The sequence below is a fragment of the Solanum verrucosum genome, unplaced genomic scaffold (assembly GCF_900185275.1).
Source record: "Solanum verrucosum unplaced genomic scaffold, falcon-dt-bn FXZP01000229.1, whole genome shotgun sequence".
NCBI lineage: Eukaryota > Viridiplantae > Streptophyta > Magnoliopsida > Solanales > Solanaceae > Solanum > Solanum verrucosum.
In genome coordinates this window covers 5,692,411-5,710,667 of record NW_026020011.1, presented here as the reverse complement: position 1 = coordinate 5,710,667, position 18,257 = coordinate 5,692,411, and the positions used below count along the sequence as shown (strand labels likewise).

The 18,257-nt window shown below is 35.9% G+C and overlaps 3 protein-coding genes across 3 annotated transcripts; 1 reads left to right on the top strand and 2 right to left on the bottom strand.

Moving 5' to 3' along the window:
• LOC125820137 (serine hydroxymethyltransferase 3, chloroplastic-like) lies at nt 1-4,064 on the bottom strand. Its single transcript, XM_049499561.1, has 11 exons — nt 3,806-4,064; nt 2,663-2,858; nt 2,286-2,460; nt 2,090-2,207; nt 1,901-2,013; nt 1,666-1,788; nt 1,383-1,487; nt 1,137-1,223; nt 959-1,066; nt 538-610; nt 1-458 (listed from the first exon to the last, which is right to left on the bottom strand). The coding sequence occupies exons 1-11, from the start codon at nt 4,011-4,013 to the stop codon at nt 184-186; spliced, it is 1,581 nt and encodes a 526-aa protein (XP_049355518.1). The 5' UTR covers nt 4,014-4,064; the 3' UTR covers nt 1-183.
• Nucleotides 4,065-6,213: 2,149 nt separating this feature from the next.
• LOC125820141 (uncharacterized) lies at nt 6,214-10,990 on the top strand. Its single transcript, XM_049499566.1, has 3 exons — nt 6,214-6,573; nt 7,830-7,988; nt 10,515-10,990. Exons 1-3 carry the CDS (start codon nt 6,304-6,306, stop codon nt 10,872-10,874), a joined length of 789 nt encoding a protein of 262 aa, XP_049355523.1. The 5' UTR covers nt 6,214-6,303; the 3' UTR covers nt 10,875-10,990.
• A 795-nt stretch (nt 10,991-11,785) lies between these two features.
• LOC125820139 (vacuolar-processing enzyme-like) lies at nt 11,786-18,257 on the bottom strand. The gene is made up of 9 exons (XM_049499564.1): nt 18,028-18,257; nt 16,470-16,634; nt 16,240-16,396; nt 14,248-14,333; nt 13,948-14,147; nt 13,503-13,551; nt 13,058-13,267; nt 12,319-12,525; nt 11,786-12,173 (listed from the first exon to the last, which is right to left on the bottom strand). The coding sequence occupies exons 1-9, from the start codon at nt 18,211-18,213 to the stop codon at nt 11,991-11,993; spliced, it is 1,443 nt and encodes a 480-aa protein (XP_049355521.1). The 5' UTR covers nt 18,214-18,257; the 3' UTR covers nt 11,786-11,990.

Sequence of the window (18,257 nt, the reverse complement as noted above, 5' to 3'; positions counted from 1 at the left end):
ATATATTTCCTCCACATTTTCAAAATTTTGGATCACTTTTTTCCATTTTAAATCCTAAAGGGGGGTGGGGGTGGGGAGACAGCATTTCATGCAATCATCCTACATTATCAACTTTCAAGAATCTGCCTGTTATACTATTTCATACAACCAGTTTGCTACTGAAAAATCTCCACCAATGTTTCATCACAAGCCAGGCAATGGATATTGGATTGTCAAAGCTTCAACTCTTCTTTGCAGATCTAACACCTTATCGATCAAAGGAAACTCCGGTGAAGTAACAAACTTCATGAAGTCTTGGAGTTTAGAACCAGAGACTAAGCTCTTGGCCTCAAGAGTTATCTGCACACCCTCGTTAATGAGGTCTGCAACAGTTACAAATTCCTTCTCTGAGAAACCTCGAGTTGTCATTGCAGGTGAGCCTATGCGTATACCACCAGGCACTAGTGCACTTTTATCACCTACAGTTTCATTGACGGTGTAAGGACAAGATAATAGATGTCAATAATAAATCACAATGGTTAAAGCTTCTAAACTTACCGGCTACTGAATTCTTATTGAGCGTGATTGATGCCATGTCAAGTATTTTCTCCACTCTAGCACCATCAGTACCCTAATTGGCATATGTAGTCGGGTTAATCAAAGTTCACAGGACGAGGTTGGTTGTATCTTGGTGCTTATAGCTGGTAAAACACAGATACTAACAAGTAAAAGCCAGAAGGATCCTTTAACAGAGTTTGACGACCTGTTTTTAGACTTCCTATATGGATACATTAATCAACCAAATAATATTTGCTATCCAATATTTACCAAATTCATATGGTTGCACTTCAATTCCGCAGTAACCACCAGTGCTTAATAGTTTAATAGTTCATTAACTACGATTGCGTTGCCAGTACATTTGCATGTCCTAGTTGAATTTTTCTTTTCTGGATAAGAAATAGTGTAATGCAGAACTTACCAATGGCCTGAGATCAACTAGGACCAAATGATTGTCAGTTCCTCCAGATACCAGCTTGTACCCCAACTCCATTAACCGGCTTGCAAGAGCTCTACAGTTAGAGACCACCTGCAAACACAAAAATTATGTTTCCCGCATAAATGGCCACAATCTAGTGAAAAGACAGGAAAATCTTTACCTTGTTCTGATAAGCCTTGAAATCAGGTGATTTGGCATGCTTCAAGCAAACAGCTAGTCCTCCAATTGTATGATTATGTGGACCACCCTGTGAAAAAAAAGCATGCTATTGCTCGTCAAACTCACCACATTATACAACATACAGCTAAAGTGCCAATAGTCCAGGCATTGATAGGTTTTAACATTCCGGGGAGCAAAAGAAAAAATTGTAGGGTAACAATTAGTGTTGAGAGAAAATGGAACTGACCTGCAAGCCAGGAAAAACAGCATTATTGATGGCAGATTCCAAATCAACGCCTAGGACAGGATCTTTCTTGAAGAAGATCATTCCTCCTCTAGGACCTCTTAGAGACTGAACAAAAGCATTGCCATTAAACTTAATCAGGCCAATGGAAATAAAATCATCAAAAATATTTTTGCATTTCATTCTCCATTTGTCCTTTCTGTGATTTTCTTTTTAACTTTATTTTTCGCTGGGTAGAAGGAGCTGGAATGGCTATGCACAATATTTCAAGAATTTTAAATCATACCTTGTGAGTTGTTGTGGTAACAATGTCACAGTATTCAAATGGATTAGCAACTACAGAGGCAGCAACAAGCCCACTGATGTGAGCCATATCCATCATGAGAAAGGCTCCAACAGCATCCGCTATCTTCCAGACGTATAGCAAAAGAAATAATTAGATGTAGAAAATAAGATATCAACAAGGTGAATTATCAGTATGAAACAGCAACTCCAACTAGCAAACTCCAAATATTTTGTACCTTTCTCATACGAGGATAATCAAAATCTCGTGGATATGCACTAGCACCAGCAATAATAAGTTTTGGCCGAAAAAGGGTTGCAGTTTTCTCAAGCATGTCATAATCAACAAGGCCTGTTAAGTCGAAACAAAAATCAGATTACAATTATAGTTAAAGCTTAATGCATCTACAAAGATAGGCATGCGGTACCTGAAGATTCATCAAGGCGGTAAGGCATGGACTCAAAGTAAATAGATGTGCCTGAAACTCGTCTTTTAGGAGTCATAAATCCATGGGACAAATGACCCCCATGAGGCAAGTCCAATCCCTGAGTGATAAATATTAAAGACAAATATTAATCCATGTAATCTAGAAGACCAACAGGAAGAGACTGCTTACAACTAACCATAATTCGGTCATGTGGATTGAGAACTGCTGTGTAGGCTTCAAAATTTGCTGGAGAACCAGATAGGGGTTGAACATTGACACCCCACTGTTTTCCATCTAAGTTAAAGGCTGCCAAAGCCCTCTCTTGACAGAGTATTTCTAACTCATCAATGTACTCGTTTCCACCATAATATCTGATATAGGGAATTCATTTACAAGAACAAAGGAAGAACGTTGTTAAATAAGCTACACAAAAGGAAAAAAAGAACAAGTTTTTACCACGAAGAGATTCATATTTCATATCAAACAAAGTAATCACAAAGATAAATAATAAAGAAAAATTAATGTGAAAATGCTCATTTTTCTTCTTTTTCTTCTCATAGGGATAAAATTTACCTTTTGCCTGGTAGTCCTTCGGAGTATTTATTTGTAAGGCAAGAACCCACTGCCTCCATCACTGCTCGAGATGTGAAATTCTCAGAGGCAATAAGCTCTAAACTCCGAAATTGACGTTCCTTCTCTTTGTCAATTATACCACGAACTTCAGGATCAGCTTCACCCAATCCATAATCTGCAAAGTTGTTCCCAGCACCTAGAAAGTGCAACAGACAGCTCTAAGTAACAGAGTAACAGAATAAGCTAGCAAGCATAATTCAAATTCATCAACTTGAACTATCACATACCACTAGAATGCGGAAATGAAAAGTGCCAAGAAGTGGCTTGACTACCACAACCCTTACATAGGAAAGAAAAGGAAGAGAAATACTATTCAAGTACGAGAACTATGGAACGTTTTCAAGATAAAAATGCATTCGTTTTCGTCAACAAAGACAAGTGACATACAATTAAATGTTTCAGAACTTCTGAGTTCTAACAATAATGTCAGTGCCCTGGTTGATTTCAAGAAGATTATAAGATCACAAGCTGATGGCTTTGCATGTACCAATAGTAGATATGAATAAAAGGACATTCACAGACCATGCAGTAAATTGGCAGGCTACCAAGGACTTAATGCAAAACCCCAAATCTGGGAATGTCAATGTGTTCCACATTTCTTGAGTTACGTGATTTAAAAAGTCACGCCAGAGGGCTGTAGGTGCACTAAGTTGGATCATAATTGTCAAGACTCTACGATGAGCAAAGAATTAAAAATGGTCAAACCCTACAACAAGAAGGTAACACATGAAGTAAGAGTGAAACCCCCAAATCCCAATCGACTACACATTAGTCAAAATGATTCAAGAACTTTTAGCATATATAGCAGTTAGCCAATTATATTATATAATCTTCTAACATGTGCATTAACTAATATGGTTTATGAAATAACTTTAAAATGTAGACAGAATAACTCCAGAAAACGATTTCACACCCCACAGAATACAAAAGAACAAACACATCAAAGACTACTAGTAGTATACAAACTAGAGCACATAGAAAAGCCAAGAAGACACTAAAACGGAAAAGTCTATCACCAAGAATCTGCTGCATAGTTTTTATGTGTATGTACACATGGAATAAAACGTAAGTTTGAAAAATTACCTCCCATTTCTGGAATAGGAACAGAAACTGCAGGAGGCCTTCCTGAAACCAAGCTCCCTTCAAGTTGAGAGGCTTTGCAAGGCTTAACAGACCATAACTTGACCCCATTAAGTTTCACTTCACCCTTTAAAGGAAAGGCTGATCCATTAACCCAAACAGGTTGCTGAAGAGAAGAACCCATCACTGCAGCTCTGCTACAAGCCTCCATATTACCTTATAATACTGTATACAGCCTCTATGTAAACCACCAATTCCTTCACATAGAAAAGAAGAAAACTTTATTATAGACCGTTCAACTTAATTAAGGAAAAATATTTAAGTACTTGAAAAAGATGAATAATAAATCAAAAAACTGCACTTCTGATACAAACATTCTTCGTCTAATTTTATCAAACAGAAAGAAGGAATAATGCATAAGGACACAAAATTTCCTCTTTATTTTAAAACCGTGGTGTCCAATGGCAGAGCAAGCATTTTCACTTTCATTAAGGAGTTTAAAATATGAAAAAGTAAACACACGAAGAAGCAGGATGCTCAACATCTACTATATATCCATAAAAATAGTATTAACCATATACAAACAAAACAATTTTATACTGAAGTAGGTTTGATGAACCCCTCACTCCACCCATTATGGTGTCCAGGGCCAAACTTGTGTTGTGTGCATCACATATCGAATACTTGCTACCTCCCAACAACACAAGTATCGGATAACTCTATCTTCCTAGTTTGGATGACATATATGATAAAATCACTTAGTGTTTTGACTATGCTGGGATTTGAACCTGAAAATCCATAATTCTCAACTCACCTCATTGACCAATTCCCTCAATTTGTATAACTAAAATAAACAGAAAAATTCAAACTTGACACAGAATTCACTCTAATTTCTCAATTTAGAATCAAAAAATTTCAAATTTCGCAAAATAATAAAAGGCAGTACAGTACAGAAACACATATAATTCAAACATCAAAAATATTGCTTCACAGATAAGATTTTTTACCTGGTTCTGTTTTGTTGCTCTGTTTTATCTAGCTTCGTATAAACTATAGAGTGCTTATAATAGAGAAGATGAAGAAGATAAAAAGGTAAACCCTAGCTAAGCTGCAGCTTATATGGGAAAGCGCGCGCTGAATATTGGATTATGTTAATATAACTCGATTGGTGATTAGAGTTATGCCGATATTGTTATTGCTAATTTTACTTATGTACTATATTAAATTTATATTTTTTTTATTTGTTATTTTTAATATACGAAAAGCTATTGTTTTAGGTTTAATCTTCAATATTAATTATTGTGGGCAAGTAAAAAGAATAAAAGGAGTATTAGAGATAAGATATAAGACCTAAATTATAATAAAATTATTATTTACACAGTTAAATTATACGAATGTCTTATTATTTCTGAATTCAATTATTATTATTTTGTATTAGTTACACTTTTAGACTATGTGAGCAGTGTCATGTTGGTAGAAGAAGAGAAGAATTGGGTCTTTTAAAACTCGATTCGAGATTAATTACAGATGAATTAATAAAAATAATTTTACATATTTAATTATTTAATTTAAGATGTCATATTTTCCGCATTGTTTAAAAAAAAGGACAATTTAAGATATAAATTCAGAGTTAAAAGCATTTTAATAAATCCAAAATTCTAAATGAATGAAAGAAAAGACAAATTTAGTTTAGTGAGAAAAATGATATTTTAAAGTAAGAGTTGTGCAGGTGCAGATGATTTGCATCTTTGTAGATATATTTATTTTACTGAGTTGCTCGTCGAGATAGTACTTAGATTTACGTTTTTTTTTATGGGTCGAAACTCAATAAAGAACTCCGTTATCTTAAAACCGTTATAGTTACTATCGTCTCTCAACAGAACTTCAATCATCAACTGCATTGTTATCAGGACACTAACTTTTTTGACCTTCCAACATTGTGCACTCGTCAACCCTCATATTCAATCTTACGATTTTGCGGAGACTTGTGTTTTTCATAATCAATCATTTAGATCTGATTACCGCAATTCCCTTTGTGAGAAGGCATCCTTTCTCTCGAAGTTACGAACCTATTTGTCGATTTCTTAGAGAAAGTTGTCTTGCGCCTCTAGATATTCTCAATTTACTCACTGATGTTGATTTCTGATACAAATATCATCTGGCTTAAAGTCTTTCAAGCTTTTCTGAGAGTATTATATGGATTACTATATCCTCTTGCATGACTCGAAGCATTTTTTCTGCCTTTTTTTTATCTTGAAAAAAAATAGAAATATCTTGTGTTCTTGAATCGATAATCATCTTTCGATTAACTTAGCCTCCTCCATTCGTTGAAGGAATATTCACTATTTCTAAATCATGCAATTTTTACAACAAAAGGGGGCTAAACGGAAAAAGTAAAAAACAGAAAATCCCTTCGAAGAGAGAGAAACCCAAAGGGGAAAAAAGAGGAGAATTGTCTGAAAAGAGGGGAGCTAGAGAGAGAAAGTGACTGATCGGGAAAAATGGAGGGAATAGAAGGACAAGGTTCAGGGCCACCGGCGGTGAGTCGTTACACTCTACAACCAACTCGATTAGCAAGCGAAGACATACTGTTCTGTGTAGATGTGGACAACGAATCACTTGTTGAAATGAAGGTTGCGGCTGCCGGCGGTAGACCGTACACCAGGTTGGACTCAATTAAGCAGGCAATCCTTCTATTCGTCAATGCCAAGCTCACTATTAATCCAGATCACCGTTTTGCTTTTGCTACTCTTGGCAAATCCGCTTCTTGGGTAATATTTTTACTGCAATTTCTTCAAGCTGATTGAAGTTTGAATTGGGTAATGCTCATAATATATGTAGAATTTCAGATATGCAATTGTGGAATAAGTGATTTTGCTATCCTTCCCATAATGTGATAAATAGCCACTCTCATTTCAATTTGTTTGTAGGATTTTGACTTGATTCATAGTTTAAGAAAGTAAAATATACTTTTAAATCTTGTGGTTTGACATGTAATGTATCAAAATATCCTCTAATCTTGTGGTTTTAGACATGTCAATTGAAATTAAAGAGTTGTCAAATAAGAAAAGAAATATTCTTTTCTGAAACGGATTAAAAAGGAAAGGAAGGCAGACAAACTGGAAAGGAAGGAGTATTAGTTTTTTCGGTTGCATAATTAGGCAGACCTTTTTCTTAGTTCTGGTATAATATGAGGCAGTTATGATACCTTTTTTTTTCTTCAAATGCTTACTAACATGAGGCATTCTGATATGTGTATAAAAAAAATAGTTCTTGCTAATATCATGCAAACTAAGTCTAGTATTTAAGTGGAGAAGGGTAGAGGGACGGCCCCATTATCATCGAGTATCGAAGGTGTATCCCCTTCTCTGTCATACCTCTTGAGTTAGAAATGCTTAATGAGTTGTTAGCCATCCAAATCATGCAACTTTAGATGGTGCATTAGTCTTCTAAAGTATTTTCTGTGGCCACATTCTTAAGCTTGTAATGGAGTAGTCTTCCTAGAGTTATTAAAGAAATTCGATGTAGTTAGTGATGGGGATACTTCAGATACTGTTTCAACACGTTACTTTCATCACTATTCTATTGTTATCATACAACTTGTCAAACTTAATCATTGCAAGCATGAAACAATTTGTTATCACTGGTAGGAATACTTGCTTTTTAAGATGTAGAATCCTGCTTCTTAGCATGAAATTGGTTTGACGGAGTTTGTAAAAGTGTATGAGTGGTTTAGAATATCTCCTTAACTTTGATGTATTTTCTTCTCACTTTCCCCCTTCGCTATTATGATGTATTCCTGTTTGATGAATGATTTCAAACATAAACTTATGCTGCTTTTATTGATGACTTCCAAGAGCTGCTCTGCTATATATTTATGTTCTTATTGTAGTATAAGTTATTTGAAACTTTTATGGCCTGCTTAAGTTATCTTATCAAATCTATATCTTCCTGTTCCAATTTACTGGTGGGAAGATAGCGTAGAGTATTGAAATTGACTTGTCTTCTCAAATTTCTATTGATGAAGGTTCGGAAAGAGTTTACTAGTGACATTGACTCAGTAGTTTCTGCATGCCGGGGTATTGCAGTAGAGTCACCTTGTGGCCATGCAGACCTTACTCAACTATTTCGAGTGGCAGCTCATGAAGCAAAAAAGACACGTGCACAAAATCGGATACTCAGGGTGGTAAGGATGTGATTAGCAATGTGTCTTTTCATTTGACTTTAGGACATCTGGTGCTGAACTTTTTATATGGAGAAGGTTAACATTTGGTTTGCTAAGAAAATTATAGAAGCTATTTTGCATATGAATGACGCATGGTAAATCAGCTACTCAGTTTTGGTGCAATGTAATGAGCAGATGTGTTCTATTTCTAGAATTATCTCTTAGCTATTAATCTGAGCACGACTACTAAAAAAAAATGGTTTTGCTTCATCATGTGGTTGATAGTGCTGTAGCAATAAGTAATGGTATTTGAGTTGTTAAGTAAATACAACTTTAGTTTTGTGTGTCTCAACCAATATTGAGTCTTCGGTTTCTGAGGTTGAATGTTGCAGAGAACAAGCACCATATGCGTGACTACTCTTGATGCACTTTCATCTTGGCAAACAAGATATTAAGAACACAGCTAGACCAAATATCCTAGCACCAATGTGAGAATGGGGGCAAATAATTCTAATTTTGGTAACGTACTTTGGGTTCTTTTTCTGAATAAAATGAAAAGATGGTTTCTCAACATACTCAGAAAAGCTAGTAGATCCAACTGAAGGAGGAAAGGAGATCAACTACTTGACATACTTGCATTTTACAATTAAATATGTAGTTTTCTTTTGATGAAGTTAGTAATGTAGTTTTCTTCTTTCCTTTTATTTGCTTTATTTCATGCCACTTATACATGCTATTGTTGGAAAGAAACACTTCTTCTCTAGTTGATTTAGTCGGCCTAAATTAGCCTAGATTACCGAATTAAGGGATTTATCTTCTTTGTTTAGTCATTCATCTTATTCATTATCAGTCCCTGATTCAGTAGCAGTGAAATTTACTATCATGATGTTAGTGGGAGTGCTTATGGATATGTAAAAATAAAAGATGTGTTTTGTTTGTTTGCACATCTCATAGCCACCTTAAACGAGATTTTCATTTCGGAAAACTTGCTGACTTTAAGTTCACAAACATATTGCTTTTCCATCTGTTAATTCTTGCACTAAAACACTTTAACGCCCAAGAGATTGGTCTCTACACTCCAGGGAAAATACCTTATTTAAGGCGACCTAAAGCAGGATACTAGTCTCTAGTATTAAGGTTAACTAGAAAATTTTTAAATAGCTTCCAGGTGGCATTAGCTATATCTAGATTGGGTCATGGGCTGCCAACGTGTAGAGACACAACTCCAATAATGAAAAGATGTTAAGATGAACCCTTCGGGGTGGCCCAGTGGTTTGAGCTTGGGACTTCCACGTTGGAGGTCTCAAGTTCGAAACCCCTTGCCAACGAAAGCAAGGGGTTTGCCTTCTGGGTCGAGCTCGTCGCACCAGGCTTGCCTAGTGCAGATTACCTCTCCTATGTGGTTTGGGAGCTATTGCATAGGAGCGGGGATTTTACCCTGTGCGCACCCAAAGGGTAGCGGCTGCAGGTTTCCCTTGTCATAAAAAAAAGATGTTAAGGTGAAAAAGAATGAGTACTAATAGTGGGTTTTAGGTAGTTGTTTATCACGAGGAACAGATGCAGAAAAGCTACAGAAGAAGGGAAGATAAACTTCTTGAAATCATATGAACCTGAGAAAGATCACACCAGTTTGGATTGATGTTAGGTTGGACGTGAGGTATATCTGATAAGGATAGCATATGGTGTTTGTCAAGGCAAATGAAAGATGCAACCGAGAGTAGGTTCAGGTGTCTATATGCATAAAAGTATCTTCTACTTCCTTCTGAAAACTAAAAAGGTCTTTACTTGTATCGAGGTCATAGCAAGCATAATCACCAGCTGTCACCTCCTTCAACTATCAATTAGTTTTATTGACTGAGAAGTTCTAGTTTATACAGGAAACCTCCAACTACGACGGTGTCAAATCAGAAGTGTTTTCTTTTGATTATTTGAACAATGCTTACTGCTTGTGTGTTAAGATTATATTTGAGTTGTGTGTGCAGGTCCTTTTATTCTTTCATGTCTATGGTACCATGCCATGTGCAGGTAGTAATAAGTCTGTTACAATAGCAACATTTAAAAGTACTGCATCAATCAGTGGCAAAAGGTCTGAAATTACCTCAAAAGATAGCCACATAGAAGCTAAGTAAATCTTTTGAATGTGAGACTCTGAAAGTGCCTAGAAGATTTTTCTTTTCCTTTATCAGTGAAGGGTTTTTATCTTTCAGTGTCTTGTGGGATCTAAAATGGTTTTTTACCTTCATGAAATTCAGTTATTCTCATTTCCTTTGATCTACTGGTAATTTTTATGAGTTTGAACCATTCTCATTTCTCACTAGATGCTCTCTTCTGAATGATTACAACTACAGCTCAGCCCCAAACAAGTTGAAGGTCGGCAATATGAATCCTCACTGACCATATTTCCTCTTTTAAGTGTATCCTAGGCCAATATTATGCAAATGATTATTCGATACATTTTCATAAACATCTAATGCTTGCAAATTTATTCTCTCTGTACAATTGGTTGCTAGGAAGTGTTAATTAACATGTATTCTCTTTATTATGCAGATACTTCTATATTGTAGGTCATCTATACCACCACAGCATCAATGGCCTGCTACCCAAAAGCTCTTCACTTTGGACGTAGTTTACCTTCATGACAAGCCCGGACCTGACAATTGCCCTCAAAAGGTGTATGATGCCCTTGTCGAGGCCCTGGAACATGTCAGTGAATACGAGGGTTACATATTTGAGAGTGGTCAGGGGCTTACTCGTGTCCTATTCCGTCACATGTGTACACTTCTTTCCCACCCTCAGCAACGTTGTGTGCAAGATGACCTTGACATTCCCAAGTCCCTTACAAAGAAGTCAGCTACCTCTGACTCGGCACCAACTGATGAAAATGCTGTTGTTGTCTCTAGCCAATGATATCATAAGCAGTTGACAAATCAAACCAACTCTCTATAGTTGTACTGTTTCTAATCCTTCTTGTTTTAGTGTTCTATGGAGACGGAAACTAATGTGGGTAGGTAATCTGGTCAGTATGTCACCCCCTATCCCTACCCCCACCCCACCCCACCCCTCTTCCTTTCCAACTCCACTGTTTTCCTGTATAGTAATCATTTTGTTGTGAAGTCTTAAGTCAGTCTAAGAATACAAATGGATCAGTGTTGATGAGCTCTCTTCTTTTTTCCATTGCAGAATCATCTGATCTACTGTTGTTTTAAGGCCTTTAGTCTTTTCATTTACTAGAAGTAATCTTATTTTTACGTACGTGAGTAATTTCCAAATTTTTCTGTCTGAATGAAGACGTTGTTCTTGTTTTCTATAAGATACTCTTCGGAACAACTTCAGACACGTGGTGTTTGAAGTTAGGCTTGATGAAGTCTAAATATTTTAAGTTTCATATGGTTGAAGTTCAAGCAGGTAAATAATTTTAGAAAATTGGACACATGTTATAGATAACGGAGTTCAAATAATGTGCCCGGGTGACATTCTTACATATGAATTACAATACATCTAGTATGCTTATTATTTTTGGCATATCATATCATTGTGATGAGGGCAGCTTAGAAGCAATGGTAAAGTTGTCTCATGTGACTTAAAGGTCGTGGATTCAAGCCATGACAATTTCTAACGTAGGATGTTTTGTCCACTGGGATATGACTTTGATTAATGAAATTGCCAAGAAGATGCACACTGGTGTAACTCTCCCTCCTATCGTTAAAATTTCCATTCATCAGTGGGTTCCCTTCAATTTATTCGAGAGGAAAATCCCATATTATGGAGGTCTTGCCATTTACTTGAAATGAGAAATGTCCTTTCAAATATTATCAATATTCAACACGATAAGTTGTGCTTTTTCAACTGTATTTACAGAGCACCAATTTACAAACAATACATGAATTCTGATTACCAATAATGGTAGACTTCAATAATACCAGGATCAAATTGCAATTTGCAAATAGGACACGAAATGACACTGATAACAGCAACTATTATTATTACCAGCATCAAAGTGCGAAACTGCACATTCCATGGCGTTTACGCACTAAAGCCCCTGTGGAGGGAACTCCAAGTATTGGAGGGGATGCTAGGACAAGCTTGTACTGATGCCTCCACCATCTGCTCCATCTGAATTCCAGCATTACAGATATTGGCAATGGAACGCATGTGTTTCATTCCATATTGAGATAACGATCCACAGTGTGACTCAAATGTTCTTACCTGCAGATATGATAGATTAGTTTGATTCCGAGGCACAAAAGTCGCAAAAAGATAATTGTGTTCCATGCGTTCAGACAAACTACAATGATGAACCAAATCTCAAACATTAAGAGTTCTATGAGATTGCAGTTTTTTTTGTGCTTACAAAGGATTTAAGGCAGGCCCAATCATCAACAAGAGGCTGACCAGCAGATCGAACATGCTTCAGCACCTCTGGACCTTTTTGAATTCCAAACAGAAGCTTACCAACAAGGGCAATGCGCTCATCTAGGTGCATTCTGTGTGACATAGCTTCAGTGAATTGTTTCTGAGCTTCAACTTTCCGAGCAGAGCCTTCAGGAGCCTTGCGGAACTGCCAGCATTGAGGAAGAATAGGAAGTCAGCAAGAAAGCATTTCACATCAGAGGCACAATGGCCACTCAGCTCGTAATGACATCATAAGCAGCCAAATTGGGCACCAATTTTCAATAATGCAGCCAAATGCCAATTAATACATACACATAAGGACCAACGAATTGCAATGTGACTTGTTAAAAATAACTCTTGCGGCTTAGCACAACCTTGGAACACCACTAAGTTTCCCGCCTGTTTAGCATCACTATCGTTCATAAATGTAATGCTAGTGTCTTTTTTGGAAACCAGCTATACCACATTAATATGGTTATGAAACCATCCATGGTAGCAACATGGTGCAAAGATATTTTTTAAAGAGGACATACTGTTAACTAATATGTGCTTTAAGATTCAATAGCTTTATTTCCTGCTGGTTTGTTATGTAGTATTTGATATTTTTGATTCTTATGTTTAGTGCAAACTCATTTTCCTCAAACTCAGGAATCTCTGAGTTCTACCAAAACACTAAGGGGGCGTTTGTTGGGGCATACCTTGTCCCAGAAATGTAAAAGATCTGCATCACGCTGGTTTACAGACTTTGATGATGCCCACAAGGAATTGTCATCTACATAAGTGTAGTTATCATTTGCAGGATTTGTACCCATAAACCTGAATAGAGACTCCATACTCAGTTGTAGATCACCAAATTGCATGACATGGGAACCATAGGCAGTATTTCCATTAGCAGTTCTCTTTTTGACCTGCAAAAAACAGCAGTAGAGATGCAAATACACAAAATAATTAAAATGTCACCATAATAAAGGATAGAGAGAAACTATATCATTGGATCGGTAATTGTGAAACCCCTTTGTTCTTCTCTTTTAACACCAATACATTTGCTTCAGCATTCCAAATTCCTTATTTTGTTATTATTTTTACTTTCTAAACTACCACATCAGCTAGATGACCTAATCCTCAATGTCCAAAAGTACTTACCAGGTGATACTGCTGCCTCAAATTTTCAGTCCGCAAATTGTGCATTTCACTGCACAGAAATAGAAACACAAAATGGTTCAGCAACAACGTATAGGACTACTGTGATCATTTAGCAGAACCATAATTTTTTAAACATAAAATCCAGATCATAGTGTAAAATCCAAATTTGAAAAGGACAAGTAACGGAAACAGAAATCCACATATAACAAGTCCCTCCTTGCATTGGCAAGTCACATGCATGTAATTTTATTTGCAATTGACACATTCTTCCGCATGGAATATAAGAATAATTCAGCCTCTAAGATTGAGAAAATAATAAATCAAGAGATCTCAAGAATTTCAGGCAAAGCCAGAAAAAAAAGGACAAGAACAAACTTCATAGTCATTTAATAACAAAACAAGTAAAACTCAAAATCATCCAGTAAAGTTCAGAAGCTGCATATACCTGTCCTCCATCCAGGAAACAGCATACAAATCACCCAGACAGGTCTCATATTCAGGAGGAGGACTAGGATATTCTCCGGGACAATAGGTTCCCCAGCTGCTCTCTTCAGCATTTGAAGCTGTTGTGGCATAAATATTTAGACCCTTAGGAAGAAGTCCTTCAAATATACTTCCAGACTCACAAGCTTCAATGTACAGTACCTGGAAATAGTAAGCAAAAGAAGAAACAATTAAAAAATTAAGAGAAAATACGGAAGTGGCTTCACAAATATTTAAAAGACAATTGAATATAACAGCTCACCAAGCTTTTATATGTCCCAGCGGCATGCTTCTTTTTCAACACAGCAATCAGATCATTTGCATATAGATAAGGATTGGTAGGCATCCCTAGTACACATGACAGTTTAGCAGATATGTAAACATAGCAGTGATATAATTTATCCAACCTATAATTCAATAAACCAAGTTTATGAAAATATAATAGACTGACAGCAAACATGCAGAATTAAAAGGACAATCTATTGGTCCTAAAAATTCCTTAAAACGTTTTTGAGGCTACAAAACTTATGAAACCTGTGGTCTTAAACATGCCATAGCCTTCCTGTGGCTATAAAAGCTTCTCATTAAGTAAATATTGAAATGTGTCATTCTGTTTGAAACTGGCTAATAAGAATATCACGCCAAAGTGGAACGAAGGGAGTATCTGTTAAAATTCACTTCCATGAAAATACCACTTTCTTATTGATCCACACAATATAGAACTACAGACATAGGTGCTCAATTCAAAGCTTGATGACTGAATGTGAAAGTGGTTCATGAACAGATACTACAAAGAGATAAGATAGAGAATATGTTGAGTCCTTTGCTGGCGATATATTCACCACAGATATTGTTGGAAAAATAATTCTAGTATCTCAAAAAGAAGTATTCATATTATTGTCTAAGATTCATTCCTTAATCTCTTTATTAATGACTCTTTATTGTATGACAATAATATTCAAGCATTACTATAAATAGTAACATCTTCCTTATTCATTACTCCCTCTGTCCCTAATTACTTGTCCACTTTTCTTTTTATAGTTGTCCCTAATTTCTTGTCTCATTTTGACAAATCAAGAAAGGACAAATTTTTTTTTACCTATTTTACTCTCAATTAAATGACTAATTAGTTTGAAAAATGTAGAACTTTTCATCCACTTCATAATTAATAGGGATAAAATGGTAAACTCATTATGTCATTAATTGTTTTCTTAATAGGTGTGTCAATTCAAAAGTGGACAAGTAAATAGGGACAGAGGGAGTATTATTTAGCCTTTAATGAGTTATTATTCCTTATTATGACAATACCTTAATATTCATTTAAATCATCATATTTATGAGCTACATTAATTCTCTTATAGCTGTTGAAAACTATACGTTGAAGGGATTAACTTCTTGTTCTTTGTGTGGAGTGATTCCTTTATATATATTCTCTGTGTTACTACTTTGAGAGTAGAGAAGAACACAATTTCACTGGTAAGAAACAATATTCTTCTTCTTCAATTCCTTGAGTGCTGGGTTTTCTTTTAAATAAATCTTTGTTAGTTTTTGGCTCCTAGTTTTATACTAGAAGAGCTTGTTGAATCCTGGGGGATACACCCATACCGGGTGAAATATCCTTAAGGACAGTGTCTTTCGACACGCCTCAAGCTATGAGAATTTCCTACAAGAGTTTTGTGGTGAAGTACAAGCTTTGGTGAATTCGATAAGTGTTCGTGATGAAGGTATTTTCTGTAAGATTTTACAACAGATATCTATTACAAAAAATCAGACATGTGATTGTCAATTAGGATGAAAGAGGAAAGGTTAAGCTGTGATATTGGATCCATGAGTATAAAGTGTTCTTTTTGTTTTTCTTAAGAGATTTTTCCCCAGACATTTTTTTTTAGTTTGGGATTGGGGAGAGGTTGGATTAGGGGACCATTACCATAATTTCTATTGGTGAACTAATTGAACTCAAAAACAAACAGAATGTTCAAAGGTATAAGCAGATTCAGCAGATAAGAGAACCAGAGATAATATTAAATAAAGATTATTTGCTTGCCTAAATAGAAACAGAACGAATATGTATCATCTATTTCTCAAACAGTAGAAAGCAGTGAGACAATGGTCAATCATATTCAATACACGTGAAATTCTCGAGGTGCAGACACAGATGCGCAAGCCTTCAAAAATTTCATGACGAAATTAGTATAAAAGCGCTACATATAGAAAGCAAAACAACAACCAAAAGAGGCACACATAAGCTACTTACCAAGCACCCCAGGGCCACCATGATCACTATAGAATATGAAAATATGATCATTTGGACCACTATTCACCACCTTTCCGCTACCTCCAGTAAGAGCAGTTTTGTTACCAAGGAGAACAGCTAAAAAGTTGTGCACATTAACATCATCTCCCGTGTAATCCTGCCTCGAGATATAGCACATGAGACAGGAGTATAGTTTAGGTATATACTAAATGATGATGAAAAACACCAACCTTAGGAACTCCTTCGTAAACATCATCACCAGTAGGACTATTAATGATAACTCCTGGTCTTGGGTTCTCTTCATGGTGAGCAATGTCATCATACATGAAGACAATAATATTTTCATCTTTGAGACCACCTTTTCTCAATAGCTGATATGCATGGCATACATCAGCCTGATACAGAAGTCAAGGTCGACAAGGCTTATCAGTAAACGTATGAGAAAAGAAATATTATAAAGACACTCCCTAAAAGTTACAGTTAGGAGCCGGTTTATTCCATTCTCTAGTCCCAAATCTAATCTATCAAAAGAAGGAAACTGTTGTCTTAGCAAAACTTTTTACAAACTGATTCGGTTTTAACTGGCTGGTTGTCTTAATGGGATGCGTTTCACAAACTTGGAAAGCTACCACCATAGATTTTGAGAGTAACTTTTGTAATGTTATCTTCAAATATCAGTTTGGCCATGAAATTTGATCAAAATCTGAGCTTCAATATTTTCAAGTTCCCAAGAATTGGCTCAGACCAGTTTTGGCGAGTTTGGGACTTCCCCTCACAAATTTCAATTTTTTTCCAAGTAAAATGCATGTCCAAACACAACTTCAAATTCCAAAAGCTCAAAAATTCAAGTTTCAACTTCATAATCTATAGCCAAACGGGAGCTAATAGTGATGAAAGTCTTTGTTTATAGCCTTTAATTCTAACAAGTACTGCACAATACATATAACCAAAGTCCAAATTCCAATAAGTGCAGTATAACCCTTTACTGAATCATCCAAGTGCAGTATTTTCTAGCTCGCTAGCTCATTCAACCAAACAAAGAATAAATTATGCAAGCATCTCAATTTTCATTTAATCTCTTAAACATAACATCAACATAGATTTAGTGAAAATTTTCCTCCTTCATTTCACCAAAAACAGCAATAAAGACAATTATCCAAGTGCACTGTTTCCTAGCTCACAAGCTCATTCAACCAAACAAAGAATACATTATCCAAGCAGCTCAATTTTCATTTATCTCTTAAACATAACATCAACATAGATTTACTGAAAATTTTCCTTCCTATTTTCACCAAAAACAGCAATAAAGACAATATCCAAGTGCAATGCTCCCTAGCTCACTATATCATTCAACCAAACAGAAAATACATTATGCAAGCAGCTCAATTTTCATTTATCTCTCAAACATAATATATAACATACATTTACTGAATTTCCCTTCGTATTTTCACCAAAAACAGCAATCATCTATAAAAGACAATTATCCAAGTGCAGTGTTTTCTAGCTCACTTTGTCATTCAACCAAACAAAGAAAACATTATGCAAGCAGCTCAAATTTTTCATTCATCACTTAAACATAACATCGACATACATTTACTGAAAATTTTCCTTCATATTTTCACCATAAACAGTAATCATCTAATACCTACTATTCAAAAAAAAAAAGAAGGCAATTTCTAGATATTACAAAAACAAAACGAAGTAGATCGGAAGAAAAACACGAACTCACACTAATTCAAAAAATTCAAAATCAAACAATAGCATTTCTAATACGCAAAATATAATCACCTGATGTCTATAATTCCAATAACCATTTGATCCGGCAAGAAGGACGGCCCATCTGGTTCCAACAGAGTTATCTGCGTCATCGAAGAATCTGGAAGCTTCCGACGGAAGTTTCAAAACATTACGTCCTTCGACGGCGGCAAGGACGGCGACTCCGACGAGGATGAAAACTCCGGCGACGTGAATCATTATTATCGGAATTTGCAATAATATAGTAAAGTTTAGTTTCTGCC